Source organism: Thunnus thynnus, chromosome 10 (genome assembly GCF_963924715.1).
Source record: "Thunnus thynnus chromosome 10, fThuThy2.1, whole genome shotgun sequence".
NCBI classification, from domain to species: Eukaryota; Metazoa; Chordata; class Actinopteri; order Scombriformes; family Scombridae; genus Thunnus; species Thunnus thynnus.
The window spans coordinates 13,640,948-13,663,614 of record NC_089526.1 but is presented as its reverse complement, the minus strand read 5'-3'; the positions used below and the strand labels follow the sequence as shown (position 1 = coordinate 13,663,614).

Sequence of the window (22,667 nt, the reverse complement as noted above, 5' to 3'; positions counted from 1 at the left end):
TCTGCAACTGATCTGTGTTGTCTGAATCCTGCAGCTCTGCACAGCTGTCAGACCACGACAGGGGGTGGACAGGCTGCCTGATTGTGTTCATGTGTGTGTGTGTTGTCCCATGAAATGCCTCTCTGAGTTGAAAACTTCCATTTCTAATTCAGATGTTTGTATATTTTGACTTAAGTGATGTCAGTGAAGTGATAGATTCACCCTGTGTATTCAAAATGACAGGCAATAGATCATCTGTCATTCCTCCTGAATAGAAGCTTTGGATGGAAATGGTAATTTTCTGCTGAGCGTAATAACCTTTTTAAAAAGTGAAGATTTTTTTTACTTTCAATATACTTTTTTCTCTCTTCTTTCTTCTTTTCGACAGGCCATTGATGTTCTGGGCAACTCAATCTTTTTCCCTTTTCTTTATCGTTCTTTACCTATCGCACAGAGTGTTCTCTTGTCCTTGCTGACTCATAAGATTAGCACAACTTGAACTTCTCTCTCACTCTCTGACTCTCTGTCTGTGTTCGCCTCTCTCTCTCCAAGTGAATTCCTCACAGGATCAGACCTGCTTTTTATGCTCCACTGGTTTTCACTCAAAGCGAGAGTGAGTATAGAGGGAGGAGGGAGAAAAGAGGGGTTTAGTCACAACAAACCGAAACTCCATGGAGCAACTGAGCGTATTTTGTGAAAGGGGAAGGAAATATGGAAAAGGACCAGAAAGTGAAAGAAGAAGAGTAAGTGAGACACGAGAAAAATAGAAAGTGAGACACAAAAAGAATAGGAGGGAGGACGCACAGAGAAGAAAGGAAATAATGCTGAAAAAGGTCATAATTTCTGCAGGGGATTTGCAGTTGCCCGGACAACGAACAAAGCAGAGCCAGTTGGACGATGTGCACAACAGAAAAGGCTGAAAAGAGATGGGGAATGCTCTGGAGAGTGAGAGAACAAGAGCTGTGAATTACTCTGCTCATCAGCAGGATAATGTCAGGGAATCAGTTAACATTTTGTGGGTGAACATCACAGAAAACTCTAAAATATCCAGAAATTATTTTTTCACCAACCCTTTAATTTTAGCTCAACAACATCACTCTTTTTAGTTGTTTAGCATAAAGATTCCAGACTCAAGACAAGAAAACATTAATAAATCATGATCTCACCATGGCCAAACAGAGAGAAAACTCTGCTCACAAGATTATATTTTATGTAAAGGACTGAGGGAGAGCCGCTTAACCATTAAATAGAAAGAGACAGAGAGAGAGGAGTGTTCTGGTTTGGTTTAGCTATGGATTGAAAAGTGGTGAGAAAATGTTAATGATATGCAGAGAGAATGAGGCCAGACCAGATGAAAGTCCAACTCATGTCTGTATAAACACAAAGAAACTTGGAGAGAGGGAGAGAGAGAGAGGGGGGTGCTTGAGGGGGTGAGGATGGGGAGTGAAGCAGAAAGAGAGAAAAAGACAGATATTAGGAGTATAAATTCATAAAATCTATTGAGAGTTGATTACAGATATTTTTGTAATTGTGTGCATACACAAGCAGCCCGTGACTCTAATTATATTTGATCATCTTTTTGCAGAATTTCAGTCCCACTGGCACACATTACTCATTAGAAGCACACTGGTATTGTACATCTGTTAGTTCTGGAGAAAAGACAGACGCTCAGTAGCCTCTTATCTAAGATTTGTTGCATCAGTGGTAGAAGAAGTATTCAGATTCAGATCATTTACTAAAAGATCCCCTCCAGACATGTTATTGAGACATAACAATACTCTGCTTTGAATAATAATTTGAGTCTGATATGGTTTTTCAACCAAAAAAAAAAAAAAAAAGTTCAACTACCTTATTAAAATCCTCAAAATGACATCTACTCCTTCTCCCTCATTGAAATATGAGGAATCTATGATTATGCAAATATTTTTCATTTCATTTTCATTTCATCTCCTACTTTACTGTAAAGTCCATTTCCAGAGTATAACTGGAGGCTTCAAGTTTCCACATCACACATCACAAGCCGCATACTGAGCCGCGATTGGCTCCAAACTACTTGTCACAAATCCTGCTCGTGGGTATACGTCGTGTTAAACTCAGATTGTCAGTGAGCACAAACTTTTCCCCCTTCAGCAGATGAACATAAGAACATCCCTCTAGTGTCAAAATCTGCACATAAATTATTCTGCACAATGAAGCTCAAACATCCAACTGAATTAACAAAAGGCATAACAAATTTTTGAATGGAGAGGGGCTTTAAGTAAAAGCAATATCATACTTATATTTATTAAATACTCCATTGCGAGTGAAAGTCCTGCATTCAAAATTTTAAGTAATAGAATAGAATACAAGCCAAAAATGTAATTAAAGTACTCATTATGCAGAAGAGCCGTTGTCAGTGTTATATTGTTATATTTGCATCATTATTATTTGGTGCATTGACATGTAAGCAGGACTTTAATCTTGTAGTTAGTTGAAGTGGAACTAATTTAAATAGCTTCATACTGTTGGGTAGTTTAATCTCTAAAAGGCCTCATATTTCATAAACTGATCTTTTGTTTTGTATGTAACATTTATCTGAAAACTAACAACTAACTATAGCTGTTAAATAAATGTAGAGGAATAAAAAGTACCATATATCCATCTGAAATGTACAGTACTTGAGTAAATGTTTATTTACTTACTAAGAATCAATCACTTTTCTGACTTCATTTCAGTCAGAAACATTTGATTTACATATAAAACTGTCTCATTTAAAGGCATTCATAAGATAAAGTGCATGTATTCAAGCTAGAAACGCTCAAACAGGCACTAGCATGCATCTAAAAAACACACAAAAAGTGAACGTAAGGCAGCAGAGTATCAGTGTTCCTCTTCCGTGTTTATCCAAGGTGGAGCTCAGAGAGTGTTAATGACCTTTATTGTCCCTTGCTGCTGATTGAGCACCAGCTAAAGTTTCCCTCCCCTCAGTCACACAGGCAAGTAGCAACACATACTGTAACCTCTGCGCAGCCTGTTTGTGTCTGGCTTATTCAACTGTTGATATAGTTCAGCAGCAACATGCACACATGTGGCTCTTTTTAAAACATGAATTCCCACCTCACTTCTCGGCATTGCCTCTGGGTCCCATATCAACAACTCTCCAGGTTCCAGCTTCATTGCTGTGTTTTACTGCAAACCCTTCAATCTGAGTCATTATAGCCCAGGGCCAGTAATGGTATACAGTTACACCAGCAATACTCTGTAATAAAGTTTTCTTGAGAAGTAAATACCAAGGCAGAGAGCTGTGGGTCCACATTAAATGGCCAAGACCAGATGCTGAGAGCCAGAGCAGATAATTCAAATAGTTTACATGTTTTATTATCAAATAATGTATTTTTAAAACAGCAAAGTAACCTTTTCATACATGTAAAGGGTTAACAAGGTGAAACCTCTCTGAGTGCTGTTGTATCATATGTCATATTCCCCAAATCTCAGTGTTCCTGTAACAAAGAAACTCCCATCGCCCCCAAAGGCTCCACATTGAATTTCATTCTACAGTGTTGTTAAGGTCACAGCTCCCGCCCACAGGAGCCTCTGATTGGACGGTGCGCCTACTGGAATATTCAATGAGACACCTTGCTCTGGGCTGTGATTGGACACAGCCGGTGCAGTTATGTAAATGAGCACCTGGTGGCGCCTGCTGGCCCGGCTGCGGAGCCCGGACTGAGGTTGGGGCTCAGACTCAGAGAAGGGCCGAGGCGCAGGGACCCTGGACGGTCTCTCGCCTTTTCTTTTGTAATATTTCCCCGACAAGTTTTATAACTACTTTTCTCAACAGTGTCGAGTAAAAGTCAGGTTGTAGGTTTCATAGTGATTTCGGATAATTTTCTGTTTTTTGAGTTTTGACAGAGGTCGTCCACTGAGCGCTCCGGGGGGACTGTTTGGATTACAGACATTTCAGTAAACGTGTGTTGTTCAAGGCAGTTTTACTGTGTTTAAAAGAGAGTTCATCCAAAAGTTTGGACTGGTGTCAAAGCGCACTTCTTCGTGTCTTTTAGGTAAGTAACTGGTTCAATCCCTCCGCGCGTTTCCTCTCCGCGCACTTTACTCACCCAAGCGGCTATAATAACATTGCAGCGGATATTTACAGCAGTCTGTGTGTGTGTGTGTGTGTGTGTATAAGTTATGTCTGTGTGTCTCTCACTCTGTGGTTTGGCGTCTGTAAGTCTCGGTGTGAGGCGGGCACGGCAGCTCTGGACGCCGGCCACGGACTGTTGGGAAGCGCGCATTGCGCCGGGTCTCTGCACGTTTCTGTGGCTGATCCGTTTCCCGACTGCGTGGTTGAAATATCCGGACTGTTTATATCATGGTCTAGACTTATTGCAAACTGTGCTGCTCAACATCTTGCTAAATGTGGGGTCCTTGGCAGCAGAGAAAATATCCAGTCCTGATTTGTGCCAAGACTATCGCTGTCACGCGTGTATGTTCACTTAATATATTTTCAGAATTGACTTTTATTTCTTCCACCCTTCCCTTCATCATCGCCCAAACTGTTGTATGGCTTTGGTTAAGCTGTCACTCCCTCATTCACAGTCTGTTAAAGTCATTCTTCACTTGCTTTACGGTGCACCTCATTCACAAAAACACACGGACCCCACAAAGTTAAACAAAAGTCAATCTTCTTGGGATGCAAAGCTGTAAAAACCTGATGAATGGCTCAGTAAAATGGCTTATGTTCAGGATCACCTCCGTGCATACAGGTGGTGGTCATCACACCGACTATTAACCCAGTGACCTCACAGCTCCACAGGTGACCTCTAGTGAGAACATCAGCTCCGGTTTCATTCACCTCTGGCCTTAAATAAGGTGGTTCTCCATCGGGGAGCTAATCAGTCACCAGAACCAAAGCTGAAATCGGCACAAGGCAGCCTGGCAGCGGACGGTCTGTGTTGATACAGAAAACAGTTTCATACTCAGGGGATGTGCTGCCAAAAGCATTGGACTTTAAACGAGAAATACATTTTGTGTTTTCATGAGCCAAGAGAAAGGGCTGTTGAGTGTGAATCAATCATGCGGCGTAGTAAATGATTCTTTTCTGAGGACACGGTGGTTTAGAAATCAAGGAAAAGTTGTGTTCTGAAACCACAGATTTCAGCTTTTCTGCTCCTGCGTGTTACAGAAAGAGGCAGAATGAGAGAGATGAGATTGTGGGTGTGATTTCATGTGTTTTCTGCTGCCAGCTTGTTCCTGTGTGTTTGTGCATGCCTCTTTGCTTGCAGAGAGGCAGAGGTGGCCTGATGGAGGACTCAACAATGGGCTTCAGTGGGCGTGCAGTGCAATGGGCAGTCACCTTTTCCTACCACATGAAATCGGTAGATGTGAGTTGTTGGCTGGGGGGACTGAGCAGGCAGTCCAGAGGAGGTGCAGCATTGTTAGACTGATGGGAGGAGGTGGGAGGAGGAGGTGGTGGAGGAGGTTGGGGCTGCCAGTGCTATTTGCCAATAGATAGACAGACAATAAAAGGCAATTTTCTCTCTGGTGTCCCTCCCTCTCTGCCTCTGTAGCAAAGGCAGGAGCATAAAATGAGGAGGAGCCTTCAGTGTTGGTACACAGTCCCTCGTGGCAAGCACAGGTCTGCTGGATCCCCGTCTAATGGGCATCTGGCTGCTAATTCTACCACAGCGTCCCACGAGAGCCATCGGCCTTGCATAACTGCTTTCTTTTTTCAGCTGTGCAGTCCAGCAGAGGAGACGCGGAATATATTAAATAGTTGGATAGACAAGTTATGTGAGTATAATGATGCATGTACACACTTGGGGAACCATTTTTTATTGATTTGTCTTTGTGTTGGCAGGCCTCGGAGGAAATGACATGACTTGCATTACATGATTTGTGTAGAAGTATGCACAGAGTAAAGTAATTTGTCTGACATTGTCTACGAATTGGCTGTTGGTTATATGTTCTGTTTCGGTCTTTAGAGATCTTAAGACTCGGCAGCAAAAGTCTTGAAGTCGTTTCATATGAGCAAGACAAGAAAACAATGAATTGAGGTTTTGCAGTTTAGCATTATTGCCGTTTCGTGATTGAAAAACACAGATGCGTGTCTGTGTGCGAGCTGAGAAGCAGAGTTTGGCCTCTACAGTGCGCTACAATGGGAACATTGGTTTATCAAGTCTGGTTGATCATTGACCTCAGCCTGTTGTCCTCAATCTGGGTCATTGTTTTGGTGGCAGCCATGCTTTGTGACTTAATCTTTGTGACTCTTTCTGGTTGTTGACCTTCCTGAAAAGACTTCAGCCGGTGGAGGGTAGAAAGGCAAATCCTGCACAATGACTGATGTACATGTTTTGCACAGTCGCCTGATCTTTATGGCGATGCGGCTAACGTGGCTAGTTAACCACATGAAAAGAGAACAATGGTTATAATTGTGTCTTCAGTCCAAAAGAACTGTCTTTTACAGCATGCATCAGGCAGCAGCTCTACTCAATTTCTGAGTTCGGTCATAATTGGCTGCCGACAGACTGAGCGCGACCCTCGAGGCCACTAGAAGAATTCATTTAAGTCCAAAGACACAACACGGTTACTTGCCTCCCCTCTCTACAGTACCCTTCTAATGGGAAATGAAACCAATTGAAGGAAGGACTCAACTGTCCACCCATGTTTTCCTAAACCAATTTCCTCTCAAGTCTAGACAGCTGGACTTTTCAATTGCATTTGCCTTATGTGTGGTCACATGCACAGCAAGCTTGACGAGACCGTCAGAGGAGCAAATTAATCGTGTAATGAGTGGTGACACTTCAAAGCGGGATCTGGGTGTTCTTGGGCTTTAGTTGTCAGTGAGTTCTCGAATCTCTATTTTATTTCCTTTCTCTGAAATCTGCATCTCCAAAGTCCTACCTTCTCTCAGATCAGCCCTCCCCTCCTCACTCCATCCCTCCCTGACATCCAGCATACCTTTGATCCCCTAATTGATCATTCTGGCAATCTGTCTCTCTCCCTACATCTAACATGGAACACAGATTCTCCTTCTTCATCTTCTATCTCTCCGTTCCCTTTGAAGCAGTGCTAGATGTTTCATTTATCCTCCTCTCACACACCCCCCTCACCTCCCCTCCTCCTCCTCCCACTGCTCATCCATTTTATCCTCAGCCTCCCTTCTCCTATCGTCCCTTTGAGTCTCCTCTCCTCATTTATCTGTTTGCTCTTCCCGTCGAGGATGCCCTGCTTAGATAGCACTGTGGCTGTTTGGATGTAAAGAAAGCTGCAGTTATATTTTGGCTGCTCAGGTTTCTTCAAAGACTTTGTCACAGTATCTTATCTTATACTTTGGCTTGATGCCTCATTTTTGCACAGGGACCTGCAAAAAATACTTCTGCATGTCCCAAAATATACTGTAATGTACTGTAATACCTGTTTTATGGCTCAGAAATAATAAAATACTCTCATTAAATCACATGATTTTGAGTCAAGTTAATGATCTAATGAGGGACGGACAAAGCCTGAATCCTGTGAGCTAAATCCAAGTGTGAATCACGTCGACCTCCTTCACACGTCTCGCCAACGACTGGCAGTTCAAGTTATCGCTGCTGGAAAAAAGTAGGCAAACCTTATGAAAGATGGAAACTCTCACAAACTTAAAAGCCAGCTTGTGCTCTGTTCCTGCACTTTTCAGGGGTTTTTTTTTTTTCATCTCTGTTCCAATCCTCACACTGTGGTGGTGTTTTTCGCTTGCTCGCACACACTGTGCCTCTTGTGGCTCAGTATACCACTAACAATTACTAATGGCTTCTGGCAAAGTAAGTGCTTTTGAAACCTTGCTGGAACATGGAAGAAAATTATGTTCAACATCAAAGGCCACCTTCTTTTTTTTAATATGTCTTCTCTTCGTATGATGAATTTTAGTTGCAACAACATCCACTTTGAGTGGGGTGGACCTGTCTGTCTTCACCTCCCAGGGGTTTTGAAGGGGGCACATTAGCACCAGGAAACTGTTGTGTGATGTGTAATTTAGCTCTTTTTAGGAGGCTTTTCTCTGCTGAGAGGGAGGAGGAGGACTGCAAGTGTGATAGAGGTATCAACCTGTGCCTGAGGCTTTTAACAGAGATGAATTGTGTGCATTTGTGTGTCTAAAGAGTTCTAGATTTTATGTTAATCAGATCACCGCAATTTTTGCTCCTAATTTGCTTTTGTGTGAGATTTTTTTTGTTTGTCCTCTGCAGTAGCTAAACTTTAAACAGTTCAAAGATGTACGAAAAGCCTTTTCTCTCTCTCTTCCTGTCATTCATTAGAAATGAGAAGGAGACATCTGTTAGAGAGCTGGGTTAGACCAGTCTGTTTTTCTCACTTGGACTCAAAATGCTGAGTCTCGCTGAACTCATTCCTGTTTGACCTGATCTCTGTGGTTTTCTTTCGGCTCTGTTCAGTTTTCTCTCCAGGCCATGCCTCTCCCCCTTCAACGATTCCCTCTCTCTCTCTCTCTCTCTCTCTGTTTCAATAGCTGCTCACTGGATGAATAATTCTCACCCTCCTGCGGGCAAAGACTTGCCTTTGTCCCATGCTCAGTCTGTCATTCGGAGTCTCTCTGTTTGATTACTGGAGGGACTTTTCCTCCACCATAGCATTCTGTCTGTCCGTCCGTCTGCAGCCGTTTTCTCGCTGTCCATTGTGAGAGTAGCACCATGCTGTCACATGCCTCTCCTTTCTCCTTTCACCCCATCCTCCTCTCTGCTTCCCACTTGTTCTCTGACAGGTGGTAGTGAGACTGTGCAAATTGAATTCAGGGAATTGGGCTGCAGCTTGCCATCACACTGCAGCCCTAAAACAGCCTCGAAGTCAAACTAGAACCCAGAGATCCACATACACTCTGCTGCCACGCTGTCATATTAACATGCTAATGCTACCACATATCTTCTAGATTCTCATTACGATTTTTACACCCACGCTCCAACTAAGGTCAAACTCAGAACTAATCTTTCCTCACTGTAGCAGCAAGGGTTCATGCAGCAGATAAATCAGGTTCACCTTTCAGCGCAGGAGAGAAGGTCTTTTATTAAGTTACTTTCACTCGAAAGTGAAATGGCACTCCTCTCATTCCAGATGGATTATTACGAAGACGAGAGAAAAGTAGAAGCCAAGGAAGGTCTATCTACATGTACTGACACGTATAGAGCTTCATGAAGCCCCGAGAACCAACACAGTGTTCCAGTTTCTGTCAGTCAAACCTAAAAGAAAGTATAACACACTGCTCTAGTGTTTTTCCTTTGCATGCACCGGGAGAGGACTCTACTCTGATTTACACGATGCAGCTAATAAACAGCCAACTGCTTTAGGTCATGTTGATTGCCAGAGGTGCTAACAAGACCTTTGCTTAGTTAGAGCAAAGGTCTTGTGGTGGGGGGTTTGCTCAATTTTGTTTGTCATATTACAGCATTAAAATAACGTCTACTGCTGTTTTATTGTGGTTCACTTGTAGTTATTGTTGAGCATACCATACAATCCAAATCTATCTGGGTTGTGTTTTTACTTTTTATGTATCTGACTAGGCTTATTTCCTTATGATTGCCTTTGCAGTTGCCATTATGTTGGAGCACAATATTACAGCTATCATTATAAAAACAGTCCAGACTAAAGATTGTATTTGTACTGCAGGTCTGTTGTTATTTCAGGTCCACATGGTGAAGGCTTTGTGTGATGATTGACATAAGACAAACCTGCAAACTTCCCTTTTTTCTTAACATTTCACAAGCTTTTAATTGGCTCAGAGGTTGAACACTTGTCAGGACAGGAATATAAGAGCAATTTTACAGTAACATTGCTCTCAGAGAGTTTCAGAGTTATGGATAAACTGTATTCTGCAGAAAACTGAAAAGAAAAATAGACCTAGTTTGTCAAAGTAAGACCAAGTCTCACATCATATTCATTGTTTTGTGTCATTTGTACTGACTTTGTTTATAGTCAAGACAGACTAGGAACCAGTGAAAACAGTGTTTACAGCATACACACACACACACGCGCGCGCGCGCGCGCACACACACACACACTATATGACTAATACAACCTTTTCTTCTATGGTGTCAGGAACAGGTCACCAATCACCCACCCAACTCTTAATGACCTTTTAAAAAGTCAGATTATTTACAAGACAGATCCTATATTATAGTGTTGCCCTGTTTTTAAAGACACTGTGGTATTATATTGTGATTGAGAGTAATATGTATCCATTTAACTTTTAATTATCAATTAGTCTGAAGAGTACTTTCTTGTTGATTTAATTGTTTGGTCTATAGATTGTTAGAAAATAGTTGGTCTCCTAAAACTCAAGATGATGTCTTTAATAAGGTATTTCTTCTGACCACCAGCCCAGAATCCAAACATATTCACTTTACTATCACATAAGTAAAAGGAAAGCAGCAAACGCTCTCAACTGAGAAGCAAAAACTGGGTAATGTTTAGCATTTAGCTTGAAAAATTGCTTAAACAACTGATCATTTATCAAAATACTTGGCAACTAATTTAGTGACAATCAAAGTATCGATTCATCTACTAATTGATTAAACTCTGCATTCATTTTAGATGGGTTTTAAACTAGTGTGTGTGTTTTTGGCTGAATTATGTGCTGCCTCCACAAATAAAGTTTCTAACATAAAAACAAGTGATTAGTAATGTTTCATGGCCACCCCAACAAGAAACAGAAAGAAAACTAAAAGAAAATAGGTTTCTTGCCACAAGCTTGGCCTTATGTTTTGTTTCTGCACTTACAAATAGGTTTGTGCAGCGGCTGTTGATGAAGGCATTCTTCATTTGCCAGACCAACCTGTGGTAATCAGTCAGCATTTGTCTCTGCCTGCTGAGTAACGCTGCAACTGGTACTGAGTAAGGGGGCCAAGTGGACCTGCTTCCAAGTATTAAGTAGGCAGATGCAAGTTTTACCCTTTGGTTATGATTGATTTCAGCTTTGTGTAACCACATGTTAATGAACACAACTTTATTGCTTTCATTTTTTACCCCAATTTTTTCACTACCCTCAAGACTCGGCTCAGGCTAAACTGTCGCCAGTGTTAGCTTTTGAATTAGTTTTGCTCTGAGCTTTTTAATACTACCCTGCTGTGTCACTGCCACCAGATAGGTATGTTTTGAATTGGGTATTCTTTGTGTGAAAACTGAGCTGTCTTAATGAGTCATTTGCTTTTCAGCAGCTCCAAACACTTCTTTTACAATCCCCTTTCCTCAGTGTTTGGTTATGATTCACCACTTCCTTCAGTCAAATGCTACACTTTCTCCTTTTCTTGTTTTGCCTTGCTGTGGCTCTAAGGAAAGCTGCAGTTTAATTTGTTTTTCTGACTCGACCACTGTCGCTGTCTTCTCCTTCGACTCTCATTACCTTGTTTAAGTGACTCATCACTATTCTTCCCTCCTGCTTCCTCAGCCTCTGGTGAAACTCAATAAAAGCAGATTCCACAGTCATGACTGACACTTCCTTGTATAGATGAAAACTATGATGCACAGTTGTAAAATCTGATGACCAATGACTGACCAGCACTATGACCAATAGTAGGGCATAACACCAACTCTACTCATAGCTTCCGGACATATCATGCATCATCTTTAGCTGCAGTAGGTAGTCATTACATGTGTACTGCTTGTATATAGTCAGTATTAAGACCAGCCTGCTTAGTTTCCATCTTCACTGGCTGTACGGGGGAGTAGCTCTGTTGTTTTCTCACTCAGAGTAAAGGAAATATTTCATTTCATGAGTGATATTTTAATATTTTGCCACCGTAAGCTAAAGAAAATTCTTTTAAGATGAAAAAAGGGAACCCTGTGGTACAGATTTGTGCAGCCAAACAACTTGAAAACTGTCCTTGGAGCAAATGTTCTGTAAAAATGAGAAAATAATGCCTCCCTCCCCTCAGGAATCAGCACTCCACTGAGTCACACAGAAGCAAGCCTGTTTTCAGGAAAGCCATCAAATGACCTTGTTTCCGTGGCTGGTACCATCTCACCCTTCAAAGTGTTGCGAAGATCGAAGATTAATTTGTGCTTCCTTCTCTCCAGGACTCACAGGGTAGTGGTGCGTACGACTTCACCAGTTTCCTCATGCTGACGGAAATCCAAAACAAAGAGCTCACTACTCTCTGTTTCCCCAGCGGCCATTAGTCATTTCTAACTGAGGCAATATGTTACTCTATCTGGCCGTTAGTGGAGACTTCACACGTTGAGAAGGTTTTGTGTGTAGCAAATCATATACAGTACAACATTATTGCTGAGCTTATTTTAAAGCAAACAGTACATTTTTAGACACATTCCCTCCGTTTAATGTTATTTTCAGTTTATAGACTGCCAGCAAAGAAGAAATTTAAAGCATGCTTATCTCACATTAGGTGCCAGTATTTCTTGTCAGCTATAGGTTATAAGTTAGATAAGAAGCTAATGAGAGCAGCGACCTTTAGGGATGGCAATGTTGGTCCATCACTTTGGCCCAGACTGAAATATCTCAACAACTTTTTGATAAATTGGCATGACATTCTGTGCAAACATTCACAGTCCGTAGAGGATAAAGCCTACTGACTTTGATGATCCCCCGACTTTAACTCAAGCACCACCATGAGGTTGACACGTTTGCTTTTTAGTAAAAAACCTGCTAAACATCATTGCTGCTACCATGGCGAAGGATTTAAAACGCTCCTCCAACTTTCATCTAACATTTGAGAGTTGTCTACAGAGAACTGTGGCATTCAAATGATTTGTTGTTGCAAAATCAAGCCCAGAAATTGAAATAATGAGCAAACACTGTAATCGTGAAAAGCATATTGTGAAGTTTGTAGTTTCTTTGCTTTTAAAAGTTTGTTGCTCAGCCGTTCTCTTGGCTCTCAGATGTTGATAACATTAACTGTGACAGAAAAAAGTGGACTAAACATTGACAGTGATTGATTACTTCTCTTAGGTTTCAGATTTCAATACACTGACACAGAGAGAAACTAAAGGCTGTCTGGAAGAAAGCCTATAAGTTATGATGCGCTTCAGTCATGTAAGTAATCCATAGTTTTTAGTCAATGGGCCAAAACATGTAAAACCATCTAATTAATCCTTTAGGTCACTACTGACGTTTGGACTGGTGGCCTTTATAGAACTGGAAAGAATAACGAATGCTAACATTTGGTTCCAACATCAGGGGCACTCTAGAAAAGACGCTAGCCAGTGCCAAGGCTGTCCTGCCAGTTTTCACTGAAGTAATCTAATTATAGAAACTTTGGCAAACTATCTTTATGATGCAATGGCTGCTAAGTAAAAAAGATCTCCTGTCTTTCTCTCCTCGCGGTTCTGGCTCTCTCATGTCAGTTGTGTTTCGCTGTGTGGGACAGGAACAGCAGCTGCTCATAAGTATTCATTAGTCCTGCTCATAGATTAGCTGAGACAAAATGTAAGTGTAGATTGGGCTGCATACTGTGTTGCCTCCTCCAGAACACAGCGGGTCCTTCTCCCTTCTCTCTGAGCACTAACCACAGCTGTTCTACACCACTTGACTTTTCCAACAACAATGTTCTCGTATGGCTGCGGCCACTTTTGTTCCTGAAACATTTGCCTGGCTGTTTTTCCACTCTTGTTTATACAATCTTCTTTTCTCTGTGATGTGTTGGATAAAGGTTGGTTTCTGTGTTTCCCCCCTGTTTGACAAAACAGTGATAAGGTGCTTTCGATGATGATGTTTGTTGACATTGTGGTGGTTGTTATGGTGATTGCCTCGGATTTGTGCACCGACACACCTGATCATCAGATTCTTAGCTCTGGTTTTTGGTTTTTGGTCATCTGGCATACCCACACCCTTACTCATTTGGATGACTTGGGTGTTTTTTTTTCCACACAAAGAAAATATGTCCGTCTCTCCTTTTCCCTTCTCTTGCTCTCCCCAGTTGGAACACATGCACCATGTATCGGTTGCGTTGTGTCTCCCATTCAGGACAGCTGCACTGGCTGGCTATCCCTAAGATCTCCTCTATGCCCACATACGCGCCCCTCACACCCATGCATGCACACTCCGTGAGGCCATAAGTCACCCTCTCTATACCACCTCCCTCCTCCCAAACTCACACACATGTACCCATGTCATCGCTGCTGTTGTTCCACCATCTACGCCCGGTTGGTTTTCTGCGTCTGAGCTAACTCTACTCCACTGTTCTCCACCCCCCCCTCCTCCATCCGATCTTCTGTCACTACAGCTGTGTGTCAGCTGTCGGCCTGTCCCAGTCTAGTCAAAGATGAAGTCGAAACACAGAGGGTCCACAGGGAAGACAGGCTGGCCTCTCTGTCTCTCCCAGCTGTCACTCCCACTTCAGACTTCCACTTATCTCAAGTTTTCTTTCCTGCCTCTTGCTTCACCACTGGACGTCTTCCTCGAACACGTTCAAAAGTAAAATATGCACAAGGAAGAGAGCTTTGAAATATGCTGATTTTTTTTCCTCTGTGGTGCACATAACATCGGTAAAATGATGTTGGTGTTGTTTGACAAAAAGCAAAAACTTTTTAATGAATAAATCATTGAGCACTACAGTATGTCATTGTTAAAAATGATTATAGGTGTTTTGATAGGATCTATAAAATCTCTGAATAACACATGCGATGATGAGGTTACTTCGCCCCTAACCAAGCACAGACCACATTTGTATCCACATCATCTAAAAATACTTTGACATCTGTCTTTCCGTTATATCTTGCTTATTGGTTTTCATTTCTCCAATCTTGAAGCTTCATCTGTTTGTTATTTATTCCAAACAAGCATCTCTAACTGGGTGATCCAATTGTGCTCCGTCCTATAAAGGGGAAAATAGGTTTGAAATCAGTAATTTGGAGAAATGATTGGCATCTCAAATACAGAAGGAATACAATTCACTGGGAGTAAATAGGGCCAGGCTAATTATACCATCTTCAATTACCATGCTGTTTGTACCCTTTCTAAAGGCGGCAAAGTATTATTGTATCACCGCATTCTGCTGCCAGAGAGAAAAACAAATTAGAGTGTGAAAGTGGCCTTTGTTATATGGCTCTGTGCTCGGCCCTCTGGGGTTTGGCCCATTGCTGAGCTTGCACGCAAAATGTTGAGAAATAAATGACTGTGAGACATGCTGTGCGCTTTGGACTAAGAGGATTTTATTGTGAGAGTTGAGTTATCGATGGAGAAGCTGGTGTGAGCTCGGCAGGCCCAGGCAAGAGCTGTATGTGTGAATGTGTAATGTGTATGTGGGAATAAAATCAATGGTGCTTTGATGGTGGTTGGTGCAGTTTCAACAAGCAACAGACAGGAATCCTGAAGTAGACATAAATTTACTGTTATCTCTTTTCTTCTCTCTGTGACAGGTATGCCTGTGGTCGTCAGTGTGTCTCCGGACAGGTAACCAGGTGTGTTGCTGCTGTCATGGCCCTGCCAACTCTGCAGCTGTTGCCTATCACTGTGGTCACAGTCCTGGTGGCGCTGGTGTCGTCTTCAGAGGACCATGAGTGGCACTTTAAGCCAGGTAGGATGTCACACACACACACACACACAAGACAAAGAGAACATCTAAATTCAATAATTTTTGTGGGTTTTTTTCTCTCTTGAGTGTTTTTTTCCTCAAATAACTGCGGTATCTGAAACAGCTTGGCACATTTCAAGGTTGTTTTCTTTTATTATTCCTGCGAAATCAGACATGATTGCTCTTGCCCCTCTTCCTCTCCTCTCCACGAGCCCACTGCGCCAACATTCTCCTCACATTCTTAGATCAGTAAGGCTCATTCTCCATCCGCTATCAACAGGCTATCCTGTGTCCTCTCCTGTCTGCCAGCCAGTCATGTGTAATAGGAGAGTGAGACGGTGGGGCGGTCTCCCCCTGGCTTGCCAGGACCGCTAATGCACAGGCAGCTCATGAAAGTGTCAGTCAAAATGTCGGGGAAGGGAGCGCATGTGGGGTTACTGAATGTGAGCCAACCAGGTGTAACAAGAGGAGACTGTTTGCAGCACAGTCAACCTTATGACTGCAGCAGCTAGACAGTGAATGAGTCTAGAGCTGAAAGTATCGATTATTTTCATTATCTGTCAATTGTTATTTTGATTCATTGCTTAGTCTATAAAAATCCATTACACATTTACATTTGCACTCCAATGTGACGTCTGTAAATGGCTTGTTTTGTCTGATCAATGATCTGAAACCCAAATATATTGAATTTGTGATGATATAAAACAGAGAAGAAGGAACAAATCCTCACATTTGAGAAACTGGAACCAGTTAATGTTCAGGATTTCTGCTTTACACATGACTTAAATGAGCTGAAACGATTTTTCAGTTAATTAATTAGTTGTTTGACACAAACGATTTTGATATTTGATCAATTGTTTAAATCAAAAAAAATGTCCAAGATGTTCTAGCTTCCCAGTTATGAGGATTTTCTGCTTCTCTTTATCTTATGTCTTAAGATCTAATGTGTAAACAGAATATCATTGGGTTTTGGACTGTTGAAAATATCATGTTGGGTTTGAAGAGACTGTGAGTGTGGGAAACTGTGATTTTTAATGTGTTTCGACATTTTTTAGACCACACGATTAATGTGATTAATTGAAAAAATAATCAGATTATTCAATAATGAAAATACTTGTAAACCCAAATTGTGGTGGATTTTTTTTTTCTTATCATTTCCACATTAAATGAGACTAGGATGGGAAGCTATATTGGTGGAAAGGTCAGTAGATAGTACAGCAGGCACACACAAACCCACACAGTTTGCCTTGTAAAATTAACAGAATCAAGCTTGGCGGTGCAAGAAGAAAGGTTTAGTGTGTGGGCTGAAGTTATATGAAAAATGACAAAAAGAGAAGGTGAATGCAGAGGACATCAGGAGGGATGGAGACAGAGGAGAGGTGATAAGATTGCAGATGACGGGGGTGTTGACTGGTGGTGTAATGATGATGTAATGAAATGGGCACCTGTCTGCAGGGCGTGGATGAACTGTGTGTGTATGTGTCTGTATGCTGCACCCGTTGGGGTTTTTAGGGTTTGTCATCCAGCCCAACATTCCAGTCCGCTGACTCAATGACAGAAAGTGAGTTAGATGCCCCCACCCCTCCTCTTTCTGTCACCCTCAGCCTCCCTTCCATATCACTGTCAGTACCCCTTTCCACTTTATCACTACCCAAACCCTCCCTCTGCCTCTCACCCCCCCCTCCACCCAGTCCTGAGGACTGACTTCAGAGCGGATAGCTGGGTCATTGGGTAATCCCTGCCTGGGACCATGCTATCTGGATCACTTGATAATGCCTGTCGCTGGAGCGGAGTCAGCGCAGATATCCGAGACCTGTCTGTGTTCTTTCATTCGCCCTTCGTTTCTGTCTCTCTTTTGTTCCCTTCCTGCAAATCCCCAAGCAGTGGTAACCGGAACAGGGGCTGTGCTGAGTCCTTTATGTGGTATGGAGAGCTAGTTAGAAAGACAAAAGGAAAAAGGAAAGGTGACAGGTTGCTACATCTTACAAGTGGCTGCTTTATAAAGTATGTGCTTGTATTTTAAGATGCAGATATTATAGAGACTATATTTGATATAGTTATAGGACAAAGGAGAGTTTCAGATATTAGTGATGCAAAAAACTCGGATTACGTTTGACATGAAATCATTATTTCATGTAAAATGAGAGATTATGTAACAAATAAGAGAGGACAGGAACAATTTATTGGAGAGTTTGGTATTTTCTCTCCCTCCTCTCAGTGTCTGTGAGTGTTATGAAGCATGAAGTCCGGAAGTTTTCCCAGATATGACATAACAAAATTATGCTCCGTGACCAATGGTGACTGCTGACTCCCTATTGGAAAAAATAAAGTTTCCCTTGGACTTCATACGGATGAGAGTGTTGCTCATGTCTCTATCCGGTCTTTGTCTCCCTCTCTCTCTCTCTTTACTTATCTCTCTCTCTCTCTCTCATCCTTCCCTTACAGCTCAGTGTCGTTATGCCCTGGGGATGGAGGATGGCACCATCCCAGACTCTGACATCACTGCCTCCAGCGCCTGGTCAGACTCCACTGAAGCCAAACACGGAAGGTAGGAGACTGAGTGTGTGTGTGTGAGTGTGTGCAGTGAAGGAAAATAACAGATTACGCATTGTTCATTACTGTAAGCAAGTAGCTTTTCATACTTTGTTGGTTACAGTCTATAAACTGTAATTCTAATTCTACTTTAACCCTTTACATACTATTCATATTCTGACCTTTCACAGTATCCCTTCATAATTAGTCTCTACACCAAACATCTAATGCCTACCTCATCGGTCATTAATTAATTAGCACTATGTTACCTAAAACAGGAGAACATAATAGCCATCATGATTTCAGTTCATTTTATTTGTATGTGCAGAATGCAACAACATTTTTGAATGGTGATTTTTGAAATTTTGAATAAATAAGGGTCAAATTTAACCAGGAACACCCTTTATGTAAGTTTAAAAATGTGTATCAGCTGCACAAAAACAAAAATATTTCCATTTTTGTATATTCTGGGTCACTTCAGGAGAAGTTATACAATTTTACGCTAAAAGAATGGTGTTTAGGGTGGGTTTTTTTCTCGCTCTCTCTCTCAAATGTAGAACGGGGTCAAATTTGACCTGAACTATATGTAAGGGTTAAGATTTTTATGTTTCACTGCCCACCGATCACACCTTGCATCATTGATGGGCGTATATATATATGTGTGTGTGTGTGTGTGTGTGTGTGTGTGTGTGTGTGTGTGTGTGTGTGTGTGTGTGTGTGTGTGTGTGTGTGTGTGTGTGTGGTCAGAAATGTGCTCTGTTGCTCCTGTAACCACACCCAGCAGTGATGTCACATTGTACTGACACACCCTGGAGTACGCTTCTACATCACTGCAACAAGGTTGAAGGAGGTCAACATAATACACAAAGGTTTTCAACTGGTGACAAGTCACTGTTTGAGTAGGTTTTTGTTGAAGTATCAGACTTAATTACATTGTAAAGTTAAGAATCACAGAGCCTGTATTTTGGTTACAATTAAGACCATTTTTGGAAGCTTGCTGTGTTTCACATTTCAGGAATTATTTTCCCTATGAATCCTGGCAGCCATTGCTTTGTTGTTGTGGGCTAATGTAGACTTTCCAAATCAGCCTGCAATTAAATTGTCATTGCGTTAGCGTGCAACGACAAGTTTAACAGTGACAAAAATGAATACAGACTTGATGTTCGCTGTGATGGATTACACAATTCAAATAAGTTTCAAGAGTGCGCTCATTTATTTTCATACCATACTGAAATAAGTGGACACCAGAGGATACCTGGAACAGTTGAAAAAGCACTCATACATTTCTAAAGCTCTGTGGTTTGCAAAGTGATGCAATGTGAGTTTAGTAAGTGGACTAAAACATGCAAAACGATAGATGTGGCCCTTTAAATTCTTCCAAAGGAAAGATCTCAATTGGACAGGGATTGGTTTATATTCAAACATATTTTACTCTTTAAAGAGCTATTGTTGTACCTCATATTTGTTTTCAGTGCACCAGATTCCACAGATTCGAGTCTTGAGGATATTAAAGTGAAGTGAATGCAGAAATCCACCTTCTCTCTGAATAATATCTATGAAAAGTAACAATACTGCAGTGAGATATTCTAGTACTTTTTGTGTACAGGAAGGTGCACATGTCACAGAGGACTGATGTGTTTGTCTGCATGCCTTTTTTTGAGTCTGTTGGCACCATGCTAAAGTAATTTGTCTGCAGTCTATTAGATTATGATAGAAGATGATAGTGTGTGTCTTTGTAAAACCCACTTGGTAATTATATTACCACCTTGTCTGTCTGGCATCGAGGTCAGATCCATGAGAACAAGTTAGTCCTGCAACACGCTACAGCCATGTGGATGAGCATTCGCAGGATTACTGTATGTGTGTGTCATATACTGTACAGTGTGTGTTCATTCGTCTCCACTCCTCTGTTGGGCTGGGTCTCTTGGCTGAGTGTCGTAACCATGTGGAAATGATTATTAGCTCCAGTTCTTTTTAAGAGACATCAGGGACACACTGAGAAAGAAAGAGAGAAAACAGAGAGAGAGAGAGAGCAGCGGACGTAAAAAAAAAAAAAAAAAAAAGAAGAAAACAAGTGAGTGGTGAATCACTGCGATGGTGTGTTGAAAGCAGGAGAGAAATTAATTTGAAAACAAGGTTTGAGGGAGGGTGTTGGATAGAGGGAGGGACTGAGGGATGCAGAGATGGTTGTTTTTTTTTTTCATGGCTGCTGTTGCTGCTATTACTCAGGGGCAGTGAAATATCAGCATATTGGTCTGACAGAGTGGGGAAATGATGGAGGGAATAAGGGAATTGATAGCGAGGGACCGAATGGAGAGTTGGCTGCTATTTAGATAGGAAGCAAAAGACAGAAAGAGAAATAGGAGAAGAATGAGGCACTTGGCAGAACAGTGTGCTGTAATGTTAATCCTGCTGGCTGGTGCATGGTGGACTGAACTCTGCCCGGCCACATTCCTCCTTTCTCCCTCCTCATCCTTCTCTCTCCCTCTCTGCCTCCCTCTATCACAGGACACTTTTGTGGAGCACTAATGTGTTGATATCATCTTGTGTTTTCCGGCTGCATGATCTCACCCACCGAGGGGAAAGAACGGGATTGATTAAAAACGCTAGCACCACTGCCAGTGTGACGGAGTTGATATAGTGATTTGTTTTGGCGGTCTGAGCAGCAGCTTTCATTTTGAGAGAGGCCCCACAGTGGTCAGAGTGCGGTTGTGGCCTGGCGTCTGCTCCAAAGCTTCCCGTCCGAGTTGATCCATCGTCACAGTCATTCAGCCAAGTTGTGGTCTTTGGTGTGGCCAATATGTGGTGGTAGTATGGACTAGCTTCTCAGAGTCGATCAAGTAAGGTCACACTGAGTGAAAATCTTTTAGCGGTGCATGTGTGTGGTCATGGCAGGCCCAAGGAGCTGTAAAACTGTGAGCACAGATCGGTCCTGACGTCCTACAACAGATCTTGTGAGATTTGAAGAATGTGGAAAAGCTTGTCATTTTCACTGTGCTTCTTTTATCTCTTTTCCTCTCTTCATGAGCCTCATGTGTTCTCTGCATTTTCCATCTGTGTGCTGTCTCTGTCTCTGTTGCCTACTGTGCCTTCACCCGTAGCCAGGTCTCTGCCTCTCTGTTTTTTCTCTCTTTCAGACAACATTGCCCTATTTATGTGAATATTCGGCTGCTGTGCAATCCAATATGTATAGTAGCCTAGAGGAGGTTTCGGGCTGTTTGTACTGAATTCTCATTGTACCTCTGCATGCTGCCAGCACTGGGTTTTGATGTAGTTAGTCTCGTTGTGAATGTGTTGTGTTTGTATCTCTGTGTGAATGTTTTGATGTGGGACTGGGATTTTGTGAACTTCTCAGTTATGTTTTATTTCCAATTTTTTAGTTGGTTTTCTCATTTTTTTTCGCTAACAAAAGAGGTCTCTCTCTTTCTCAGGTTGAGTACTGGAGAGGGGGATGGAGCGTGGTGTCCTGCAGGAGCTGTCTTCCCCAGTGGATCAGAATACCTTCAGGTCTGATACTCACGTCAACTTGGCACAGTCACATTTAGATTTAGTGCTCAGCACAGCCACTGTATTAAATAATGGTCAGTGGTTATTTAACGATTATTAAGTATAAAGCTTCACTGAACAACTACTATTATAACTGTCTCAACAAGTTTTTGTAACAGCTGTAATTCACTCAACGCCTTGCTTTAGAGTGATTTAAGAGCAGCTATGAGTTATTGTTGGGCAATAAGCACAACCTTATTACTTTAAGGAATAGTTAGACATTTTGGGAAATACCCTTATTTGTTTTCTGGCAGAGTTAGAGGAGACACGAAATATGAAGCTAGAGCCAGCAGCTGGTTAATTTAGCTTAGCGTGAAGACTGGAAACAGGGGGAAACATCTAGCATGGCTCTGTCCAAAGATAACAAAATCCGCCTATCAACACCTCTAAAGCACACTAATTGAAATGTTTTTGTTTGTTTGATTCATTTGGAGATAGAATAGTAAAAATTACAGTTTGTGGTTTATGGAAGGTTATATGAAGGACCTTTGGACAGAGCCAAGCTAGCTATTTCCTCCTGTTTCCTGTCTTTATGCTAAGCTAAGCTAACTGGCTCCTGGCTGTAGCATCATATTTAATCAACAGATGACAGTGATATCAATCTCCTCGCTCAACAACAAAATTATATTTCCCAAAATGTAGAAATGTAGCACTTTCAGCTGTTTATATACGATATTTTTCTCATTCTCGTTACTTTATCTGTATTCATGTATGTTTTCCTGTCTCCTGCAGGTGGACCTGCACAAACTCCACTTCCTGGCTCTGGTTGGTACCCAGGGTCGTCATGCCGATGGGCACGGCCAGGAGTTTGCCCGCAGTTACCGGTTACGCTACTCCCGAGATGGAGTGAAATGGATCACCTGGAAGGATCGCTGGAGCCAGGAGGTAAACACGATGTTATTTTTGTTTTGTCAATAATAATAATAATAATAATGATAATAATAATAATAATAATAATGGAGTCGGGAGAATGAATACAGTTTGGGTTGACTCTCCATTATTGATTGAAAATGACTCAATATCTGGTGGCTGTTGAGTATAAATGCAGTGTTCAAGACAGACATCTGTATTATTAATTTGCATTTGGTATATTTATTGAGAAGTGGGGCAGTTTGGCGTTGACCC

The 22,667-nt window shown here is 41.8% G+C and overlaps 1 protein-coding gene across 4 annotated transcripts in view; it reads left to right on the top strand.

Annotated features, from left to right (window-relative positions):
* The first annotated feature begins 3,679 nt into the window (after positions 1–3,679).
* The window catches only part of ddr1 (discoidin domain receptor tyrosine kinase 1), a 40,559-nt gene continuing 21,571 nt past the window's right edge, over positions 3,680–22,667 (top strand). For 3 of the 4 annotated variants that reach the window (XM_067601109.1, XM_067601111.1, XM_067601108.1), the window contains exons 1-5: positions 5,575–5,745; positions 15,310–15,467; positions 17,910–18,012; positions 21,428–21,503; positions 22,275–22,427. In XM_067601109.1, the coding sequence (XP_067457210.1) occupies positions 5,744–5,745; positions 15,310–15,467; positions 17,910–18,012; positions 21,428–21,503; positions 22,275–22,427 (492 nt within the window). In that variant the 5' untranslated portion in view covers positions 5,575–5,743. Of the gene's footprint in view, positions 4,017–5,574; positions 5,746–15,309; positions 15,468–17,909; positions 18,013–21,427; positions 21,504–22,274; positions 22,428–22,667 lie in introns of those variants that run through there. The other variant, XM_067601110.1, reaches the window with a different exon arrangement.